A 9900-nucleotide genomic window follows, 5' to 3' on the forward strand; every position below is an offset into this window, starting at 1 on the left:
AGACAGCAGAGAGCTGGTCTGTCCAGGGCTCCTTTGAGTCTTTTTGTGACAAACCAAAGAACAGATCGATCCATGAAGGTTTGCGGCTGGTGTCGTGGTACAGCGAGTTAGGCTGCCACTTCGCACGCCCGCCTCCCCTCCCAGTGGGAGCACCGGGCCAGGTTCACTGCTGCACTTCCAATCCAGCTTCCTGTGACTGTACCTGGGAAGGCAGGGACAGCCCAAGTGCTGGGCCCCTGCCACTCTTGTGGGGGACCAGGAGATGGGAGATCTCTCTCTCTCTTTCTCTCTACCTTTCAAATCTGTTTTAAAAATCCACAAAGGATGGGGCCAGCGCCATGGCTCACTTGGTTAATCCTCCGCCTGCAGCACCGGCACACCAGGTTCTAGTCCCGGTCGGGGCGCTGGATTCTGCCCCAGTTGCTCCTCTTCCAGTCCAGCTCTCTGCTGTGGCCCGGGATTGCAGTGGAGGATGGCCCAAGTACTTGGGCCCTGCACCCACATGGGAGACCAGGAGGAGGCACCTGGCTCCGCAGCGGCCATTTGGGGAGTGAACCAGCGGAAGGAAGACCTTTCTCTCTGTCTCTCTCTCTGTCTATAACTCTACCTGTTAAGAATAAATAAATAAAATAAAAATAAAAATCCACGAAGGCCAAGCAGTTCACAGATTCTGACCCAAGGCTGCCTGAGTGCACTGGTCTGGTTCTTGCAGGCGCCAGAGCCCCACCCCACCTCCAGCCCCGCAGTGACGTCAGAGGCGCTCCTGGGGGCGTCAGAGGGCAAGGTGGTGGGCAGGGTGGAGCCTCCCCAGGCCCCGCCCCGCAGCGCTTGGGCAGCCTGTGCGCCTGTGGCAGCTCCGAGCACCTGTAGACGGTCCCCGCGATGTGCAGCAGGTGCCAGGAGGTGCCTCCCTGTACCTCTCCTTGTCCTGCCCAATGGCAGGGGAGGCCTCGGCACCTGGGCCAGGCCCAGCCCCACAGGTGTCAGCCTCCAGGACCACCTTGGGCAGGGGCCCGGGCCAGGGCGGAGGAGCCAGGCGGGCGGCGGGAGGGGTCTCTGCCGGGATTTCAACAGCTGGGCTTCGGGGGACACAGCTGAGACCAGTAGGCTTGGGAGCTGAGTCGGGTTCTGTCTCCCGCGTGTCCGAGTTCCCGCGAGCCGACCGCTGCCTGTTCCGCACAGGGCCTGCAAGCCAGGTCCTGTGTTCTTGTGGACCCTGCATTCCCAGCCCACCTGCTGTAACGGAGCAAGGGGCCAGGCGCTGGGTGTCACTGTGCAGCGGCTGTGTGGGGCCAGAGAGGTCGGGGCTTCCTATAAGCAGTAGGGGGCGCTGGATTCCAGCTCATGGGGCCAGGGCCCCCCTTTCTGGCCTCTCCTTTGCTCCCACCCCTCTGGGAAATCATGGGGCACGCAGGAGACCAGCAACTCTGGAGCCAGCTCAAAGTCCACAGCTCTCCCGAAAGTGCCCGCAGGGGCTCCTTGGCCCAGGGTCCCTGGAGCGCCAGGCCAGGCTGTGGGGGCCGCACAAGGGGCTTCGGAGCTCCCGGTGGGCTCTCCTGCCGCCTAGTGGCCGTGGCCTGCACTGCGTGGCCTCAGATCCCAGGGAAGTTGGCCCGCAGGTGGGGCTCTGGCTGTGAACAGTGGGGCGGCCCTGGACGGGCTCGGGGCTCCCCACCTGTCACCCCATCTGGGGAGAGGCCTCCAGAGCGCCCCCCTGGGGTCAGGAGCCACCGTGCGTCACTCGCGCAGTGACTTCTCACAGCCGCATCATGGGCTTTGTGTGTGTAGGGGGCAGCTGCCCCAGGCGGAGGCCTTGCCCCACCCGCTGCCCCACCCCCTGCCTCCACGCAAAGCAGAGCGGACTTGGAAGCATCCATGCAAAATAGTCTTTTATCTTCAAACCTCATGGAGAGGCTGCGGCCACACTCCGTGCTTAAAGCCTGAGTCACTTCAGGACGCGCTGGCCAGTGAAAACGCGCCTGAACTAACCGAAGTCGGCACAAATAAAGGGAGCGTTGCATGGAAATTCTCACTGATTTTTGGTCAGTAAAACTTGCATGCAATTGGCCAATGATAACTGGAATCTCCTCTACGTCGTTTGTAGAAGAGACGATGCAGTCAGAAGAGCTTAGGTTTTTAAAGCATTTCTGCCGGCAACACAGCATCCCATACTGCAGCGCCAGCTCGAGTCCCGGCTGCTCCACTTCTAATTCGGCTCCCCGCTAATGGCCTGGGAAAAGCATGGAAGATGGCCCAAGTGCTAGGGCCCCTGCACCCACGTGGGAGACTTGGAAGAAGCCCTGGCTCCTGGCTTCTGATCAACCCAGCTCTGGCCATTGCAGCTATTTGGGGAGTGAACCAGAGGATGGAAGACCTCTCTCTCTCTCTCTCTCTCTCTGTAACTCTGCCTTTCAGATAAATACATGTTTTTAAGAAGGATTTACATGAAAACACACATGAGTATCCTGCCACAGTCACCCAGACTCCCCTTCTCTCCTTGAATGCACCCCTATTTCACTTTCTTTCTTTTTTTTTTTTTTTTACTTGACAGGTAGAGTTAGACAGTAAGAGAGAGAGAAAGGTCTTCCTTCCGTTGGTTCACCCCCCAAATGGCCACCACGGCCAGCGCTGCGCCGATCCAAAGCCAGGAGCCAGGTGCTTCCTCCCGGTCTCTCACGCGGGTGCAGGAGCCCAATCACCTGGACCGTCCTCCACTGCCTTCCCAGGCCACAGCAGAGAGCTGGACTGGAAGAGGAGCAGCCGGGACTAGAACCCGGCGCCCATATGGGATGCAGGCGCCACAAGCGGAGGATTAGCCAAGTGAACTATGGCACAGGCCCCCTATTTCAGTTTCTTGCATAAGTCTTTAAACATTTTTTATTTTAAACTTGTTTTCAAACGTTTGAAACTAAGCAAGTAGCATCCGGAAGGGGAGCCAGTGAGCTCTGAGCAGGGGCGAGCGTGAGGTGGAGACCGGCCTTGGGCGCAGGTGCAGGGACTAGGGAGTGCCCCGTGCAGCGGCGGGGGGTGGAGCCTGGGGGGGGGGGGCGGCCGAGCCCGGAGCAGCGCCCTCCCCGCAGGCGGGGCGGGGGCGGGGCCGGCTCAGCCTCCACACCCTTGTCCTCGCAGGCTCCTACTATCTGACCACCACCTACGGGGCCCTGGAGCACATCAAGAACTATGACAAGCTCACGGTGACGCGGCAGCTGAGCGTGGAGGTGCAGGACTCCATCCACCGCTGGGAGCGCCGGCGCACGCTCAACAAGGCCCGGGCTTCGCGCTCCTCCGTGCAGGTGCGGTGCGGCCTGGGGGCCAGGGCGGGTGGCGCAGCGGGCCCTCAGGGGCGCAGTGGGGAAGGGACCCCAGTCCCTCCGCCCCCCGCCACTGTGTCCCACTCTCTGCCCCGGGACGGGGCTGTGTCCTGCTCCGGCATAGGAGGGTAAGACAGCCACCAGCATCCCTTGGCACCTGCTGTGTCCTGGCGCTGCTGGTACGTCAGACGGGGGTGTCCGGCTTGAGGGAGCCCACGAGCTGTCCTATTGGCTTGGGATCCTGAACAAACGCAGAGGCCCCGCCCCTAGCCTGCAGTCCTTCCCCCACTAATCCAGTTCCTGGCCAGACTGCGCCACGTCCTCGGCACCCATGCTTCCCCTCCCTGGCGGCCCCAGCCTGCCTCAGATCCAGCTGCCCACAGCCTCCCGCACACACGCAGCGCTCCGTGCCCGGCTGCCTGCCCTCCACCTGCACTGCTCTGCCCATCCTGTAACAGCCCCGCTGAGGGGCCGTCCCTGGGACCCCCAGGCTGGGCGCGAGACTCCCCTCGGTGTGCCGCCCACCCTCGCTGCGTGGACGCGCCGTCTCTGGGAGCACAGGAGCTCGGGAGAGGAGGCCCAGGGCTCGGGACAGAGCAGGCCTGCGTGTGTGGAAGGGGCGCCGAGCTGGGCAGCCATCCACAGCTGCACGGGGCTATGCAGACGCACTCCCCCGGCACCCGGAGCACACCGGTCCTGAACCCCACTCCCGGCTCCCAAGATGGCCTGTGTGCAGCAGGCAGAGCCCGGGCCCAGGCGGCAGGGGGCTCGCATGCTGGACGCGGCTCCGTCCCAGCTTGCTGTGCGCCCTTGAGCTGTCCTGCCTCTCCTACAGCTCAGTTTCCCTGTGTCCGGAGGCTGCCCCTTCCTGTAACCCCCGCATCCCGATCAGTGTTCAGTAACTGGCTCTCTGGGAAGGAAAAGCAAAGATCCAGTTACAGCTTCCGTCCGTCTCCATGCTGTGAAAACTGTCCAGGGCGAGTTCAGCCTGGCATGGCTGACATGAGCAATCTGTGCAGTCAGCTCGCCCCAGCTCGGCCGAGCCAGCTGCAGCCCCAGGCCTCCCTTGCCTCTCGCTTCCACACTGTGAGTTCCCGATGCTGTGCCAGGCAGGGCCTCGGCGAGATGGACCCCGCCACAGGGAAGATGGGCGCTCAGGAGAGAGCCCCTCGGCCCCCTGCCCGTGCCTCCCCCCGCACCCGGGCCTTAAATCCTTTCCCTTGCGGGCAGCAAGAGAGGGGCCTTTGGGGTTTCCCGGCCGGAGCCCAGCATCTCAGAAGCGCCTGCCTGCTTGGGGCGGTGGGCCTCACGCGGGTGGCCTGGCTGCTGTCACCACTCCGGCCACAAGGGGGTAGCCCGCGCACGCCGGATCGCACCTGCGCTGGGGGCGCCCGGGGTGGGCCGGCGGTTGCGGCTCCAGGCTCCGCGCCATCCTCGTCCGCTCTCCTCCCTACCGTGCAGGGCCGAGGCCGTCCTCGGCTCCCAGCCGAGGGGGCAGACGCGCCGGGAAACCCCGGGTACGCAGTCACGGGGGACCGAGTCAGAGTCGGGCGGGTCGCGGCGGCCCCGCAGGCCCCGGCTCCCCTCGGGCCCCCTGGCTCCCGCCGTGCCCGCTGGACCTGCCCTGAAGCCGCCACCGTGCGCCCCCACTCCGCCCTGCCTCTGGGCCCAGGTGCTGGGCTCGGGGAGGGAGGGGCCGCAGGTGCCGGCGGGACCCGGGCCGTCCAGGGCCCCCCGCGCGCCGCCGCCGCCGCCAGCCCGGGCCCGCCGTGACCGCAACCCCCGCTGTCGCCCCGCAGGACTTCATCTGCGTGTCGTACCTGGAGCCCGAGCAGCAGTCGCGGACGCTGGCGTCGCGGGCGGACACGCAGGCGCAGGCGCTGTGCGCGCAGTGCGCGGAGAAGTTCGAGGTGGCGCAGGCGCGCGAGCACCGGCTCTTCGTGCTGGTGGACGGCCGCTGCTTCCAGCTGGCAGACGAGGCGCTGCCGCACGCCATCAAGGGCTACCTGCTGCGGAGCGAGCCCAAGCGCGACTTCCACTTCGTGTACCGGCCGCTGGACGGCGGCGGCAGCCCGCCCTGCCTCGTGGTGCGGGAGCCCAACTTCCTGTGAGGCGCGCACGCCTGGACACGGGCCCACGCGCGCTCGTGTCAGCGCGCAGAGAGCCAAGGACGCTGGGGAACACGGCGAGGCAGCAGCCGCGGGCGACTCCCAGCCCCGAGAGCCCTGGCTCTTCAGACGCAAGGGGAAACTGAGGCTCGCAGCAAGCGAGCCCACCCGCTGTGCGTGCACAGCGCCTCGGGCGGGGGAGGAAGCTCCGTGTCCAGGACATGGCCGCAGATGCTCCCCTGCCCCCAGGGAGGCGCCGGACAGCTGGGGGCTCCTCCTGGCCTCTCCGGGGCGCCCCAAGTGTGTATGGAGGGCTCGGGACCAGCCCTCGGCCACCAGCGCCCCGCAGCCCCGAGGAGCAGGCAGCCACCCGTGGGGGACACGCCCTCTCCGTCCCCCGGGGCCACGCAGTTGTGGGGAGAGACCCAGCCGCGTGGGGAGGGGCGAATAAAGACCCTTTGGGAATGGCGTCTCTGTGGTTGGAGGAGCTGCAGCCAGTGCGGGGTGGGGGGGGGCTCGCAGCCCCACCTTCCCGGGTGGGGGTCGGGAGCAGCGCTGCTGCCACCGAGGGAGGGGGCCGTGTCTCCAGAGCCTGGGGCTCAGGCTCGGCCTCCCGCAGCCTCCGGGGTCCTAATGTGGCTGCCCCCAGCCTCTGACCTTGGTCCCCGTTCCTCCCAGCCACAAGGTCATGTTCACAGCCATCTGTCCCCTGGAATGGTGCCACTGGAACACCATTCCCTTGGGCTTTGCTTGGTCCACTCCTACACACCCTTCAAAACCCAGCTTCTCCAGGAAGCCTCCTGGGACTGCCCAGGTTGGACCAAACTGTGCTTATCCGTGTTCCTGCCCATCAAAATGCAGGTGCCCGTGGATGTCGCCTCTGGACGGAGCTGTGTGTCTGTGTCTCCTGCCCTGATTAGGGACGGGCGTTTGCTGGGTGCCTGCAGCACAGAACACAACACAGCCCCTGGGCGCCCCCCGGGGTGAGCTGACCTCAGCTCGGCCCAGTCCCAGGTTCCAGCCTGCTCAGTTGCCGGTCAACAGACTCTGTCCGACTCTGGCTTGGGCTGGCGCAGTGGGAGACACGGGACCCTCCAGGATACAGCCTGGCCCTGGGGGTTGGTGTCAAGGCTGTGAGCAAACAGGCAAAGCCCACACAGCTGAGGGCAGCTGGCCACGAGCCCAGACTGTCCCCGCGCGGCTGGCTGTGTGCTGCAGACGCCGCTGCCTGGGCTCCGACGCTGCCCTGGGCCCTGAGCAGCTGTGGGACATGGGGCCTCCGCCTGCCACCAGCCCTGGGCTGAGCGGGAAGGCCAGAGGGGCCCCGTGCACCCAAGCCCGCGGCGGGGCCCACGCTCAGTGGGTTGGGGTTCAGAGGGCGGCACCATGCCTACCCTGGGGTCCCCAGGAAAGGGGCCGAGGCGCTGTGGGCTGGTTTGAGGGGCTCCCTGTGAGAGGCCCACGTGGGCATGAGGCCAGTGTTGGGGCCCAGCCGTCAGGTGAGGCCAGGGAGCCCCGAGAACAGAAGGGGGCGCTCCCATCATCCGAGTGCGCTGCTCCCAGGAGGTGGCCTCACCCCTGCTTGAGCTTTGGGGGTGCCTTGTGCGGCTCCCCTGCACCATCTCACCCCACACAGCCCCGAGGGAGGCATTTGTGGGTGAGGTCATGAAGGTTTCAAGAACCGGGGTGTCGTGGGCTCCTGGCGCTCCCACGCAAAGGACCTGGGGCCGAAACCACAGGGAGTGCCTCTCGCTTCCGGAAGCTGGACGGCACCAAGGGAGCCGGGGCCCTGCTGGCCGCTCCCCAGGCCTCCCCGGCTTGCAGGCAGCTGCCTTCTCTCCCGGCCCACGCCTCTGTCCACTGGGCCTCTCGCCCCGCCGTCTGCTCGCAAGAACACAGGAGCCAGTGCATCAGGGCCCGGCTGGGTGACCTCCCTGAACCTTACTTACTGGGTACCGGGGCTCGGGGCTCCAACCTGTGGACTTCCGGGGGTACACAATTCACCCCAGCTCCTGGGGCCCCTGCCAGGGGAGCCGGGGGAGCTCAGCAGGGCTGGGCCCTGGCGAAGAGTCCAGGCTGCAGGCGGTGGGGACCTGGGGCACACTGGCTCCCTCCGCTCTCCTGGGGCTGGGAAAAGCCCCCCAGGGTCTCCCTGGAGACCAGGCACGCCCTGGCCCTGCTAGGACAGCTGGGCACAAAGTCCTGCCCCTCAGAAGTCCCAAACCAGCCCTGAAGATGCCCAGGTGTGGTGACCCCACATGACCTTGATGGGGTTATCAGACTCCCTCAAGAGCAAGTGGACAGGGCTAGGCCTGCAGATCCGAGGAAGGCAGGCAAGGGCCCAAGGGACCCCCGCTGCCCCGCCCCCGCTGTGGACACATCCTGGCCCCCAACCCCACTGGGCAGCCAGGGCCACGTCTGGGAGGGCTGGTGCCCATGCTCAGCCGGAATCCAGGCCCACATCTGGCAGGGTCATCTGGGCCGACGGAGGACAGCAGCTGTGGCAGGAAGTGGGGACGTGCCAGCCCGCCAGTGGCTTCCCTCTCCCCCGGCTGCCACACAAACCCGGCCTGGCCAGGAAGGGCCGGCCTCCATGGCCCCCCGCGCCAGGCCCCGGATGGGTACTCTGCAGTGTGCCGGACTTCAAGATCCGGAACGCAACGCAGCAGTAAGGGTGGGAACTCGCTGACCGGCTCAGCGGCCCTGGGCCCCAGGCCAGCTGTGTGCCCTCAGCCCGTCGTGCAATGGCTGGAGCCCCGGTTTCCCCTCTTTGAGTGAGAGTGCTGATCCTCCCGGGGCCTGGGGGCGCAGGCGGGAGAGGTCCCGGATGTTCTCGAAAAGCTAAGGAGTGGGGGGCTCGCAGTGGCGGGGAGGGGGTGCAGGTTCCCGGCCCACGCTGGGTGGCCCTGGGGCCAGTGGGCGTCAGTCTGTGCTCTGTCCTCCAGATCTAAGGGGACGTCCCGATCTGGGCCGCTGAGCCTGGAGCTCTTTTCCGTTCAGTGTGACCATCAGGGTGACAGCAGCAGGCACAGCGCGTCCTGGGGTCCTGGGCGCTGAGGGGATGCAGGGCGTGGACCCCAGCAGGAGCCCAGGGCGCCCGGGCGGGGTCTGGAGGAACAAAGGGCCGGCCAGGAGCAGAGCCCAGAGAACCCCCCCAGGGCGGCGTAGAGCAGCCGGTAAAGCCACCGCCTGTCCAAGGCCCTGCCGCTGCACTTCCTGTCCAGCTCCCTGCTAGTGCGCCTGGGAGAGCAGCACAGATGGCCCAAGTTCTCGGGGCCCTGCACCCGCGTGGGAGACCCGGAAGAAGCTCCTGGCTTCTTTGTCCGTCCCGGCCATTTGGGGAGTGAACCAGCAGATGGAAGCTCGCTCGCTCTCTGTCTCTCCCTCTCTGTAACTCTGCCTTTCCAATAAATACATCCATCTTCCATGTCCATGTCTGCAGGTATGGGGAAGAGCCCTCGACAGTTTTCACTTTTTTTTTTTTTTTTTTTTTTTAAGATTTATTTATTTGAGGCCGGCACCCCGACTCACTAGGCTAATCCTCCGCCTGTGGCGCCGGCACACTGGGTTCTAGTCCCAGTCGGGGCGCCGGATTCTGTCCCGTTTGCCCCTCTTCCAGGCCAGCTCTGCTGTGGCCCGGGAGTGCAGTGGAGGATGGCCCAAGTGCTTGGGCCCTGCACCCCATGGGAGACCAGGAGAAGCACCTGGCTCCTGGCTTTGGATCAGCTCGATGCGCCGGCCGCAGTGTGCCGGCCACGGCAGCCATTGGAGGGTGAACCAACGGCAAAAGGAAGACCTTTCTCTTTGTCTCTCTCTCTCATTGTCCACTCTGCCTGTCAAAAAAAAAAAAAAAAAGATTTATTTATTTGAGGGGCCAGTGCTGTGGCTCAGCGGGTTAACGCCCTGGCCTGCAGTGCCGGCATTCCATATGGTACCGGTTCTAGTCCCGGCTGCTCCTCTTCTGATCCAGCTCTCTGCTATGGCCTGGGAAAGCAGTAGAAGATGGCCCAGGTCCTTGGGCCCCTGCACCCACGTGGGAGACCTGGAGGAAGCTCCAGGCTCCTGGCTTTGCATCCGCGCAGCTCCAGCCGTTGCGGTCATCTGGGGAGTCTTTCAAATAAATAAAATAAATCTTTTTAAATTTGTTTATTTGAGAGCCAGGGTTACAGAGAAACAGAAAGAAAGGTCTTCCATCTGATGGTTCACTCCCCAAATGGCCACAACGGCCGGAGCTGAGCTGATCTGAAGCCAGGAGCCAGGAGCTTCTTCCCGGTCTCCCACACAGGTGCAGGGGCCCAAGCACTTAGACCATCTTCTACTTCTTTCCCAGGCCATACGTAGAGAGCTAGATCGGAGCAGCCAGGACTCGACCCGGCGTCCATATGGGATGCCGGGCCTGCTGTGCCGCAGCGCACGGCTTTGCCTTGTTTCTCTGACCAGGATAATAATAAAACCATGGCTCTCACCTTGGAAGGGGTGTC

The 9900-nt window shown here is 64.8% G+C and overlaps 1 protein-coding gene across 1 annotated transcript in view; it reads left to right on the forward strand.

The window, feature by feature from the left end:
• RIN3 (Ras and Rab interactor 3) overlaps positions 1–5884 on the forward strand; it is a 117401-nt gene extending 111517 nt beyond the window's left edge. Inside the window, exons 9-10 of the mRNA XM_051826438.2 lie at positions 3130–3293; positions 5111–5884. Coding sequence (XP_051682398.2) covers positions 3130–3293; positions 5111–5422 — 476 coding nt within the window. The 3' untranslated portion in view covers positions 5423–5884. The remainder of the gene's footprint in view (positions 1–3129; positions 3294–5110) is intronic.
• The last annotated feature ends 4016 nt before the right edge of the window (positions 5885–9900 follow it).

This window comes from Oryctolagus cuniculus, chromosome 20 (assembly GCF_964237555.1).
Source record: "Oryctolagus cuniculus chromosome 20, mOryCun1.1, whole genome shotgun sequence".
NCBI classification, from domain to species: domain Eukaryota; kingdom Metazoa; phylum Chordata; class Mammalia; order Lagomorpha; family Leporidae; genus Oryctolagus; species Oryctolagus cuniculus.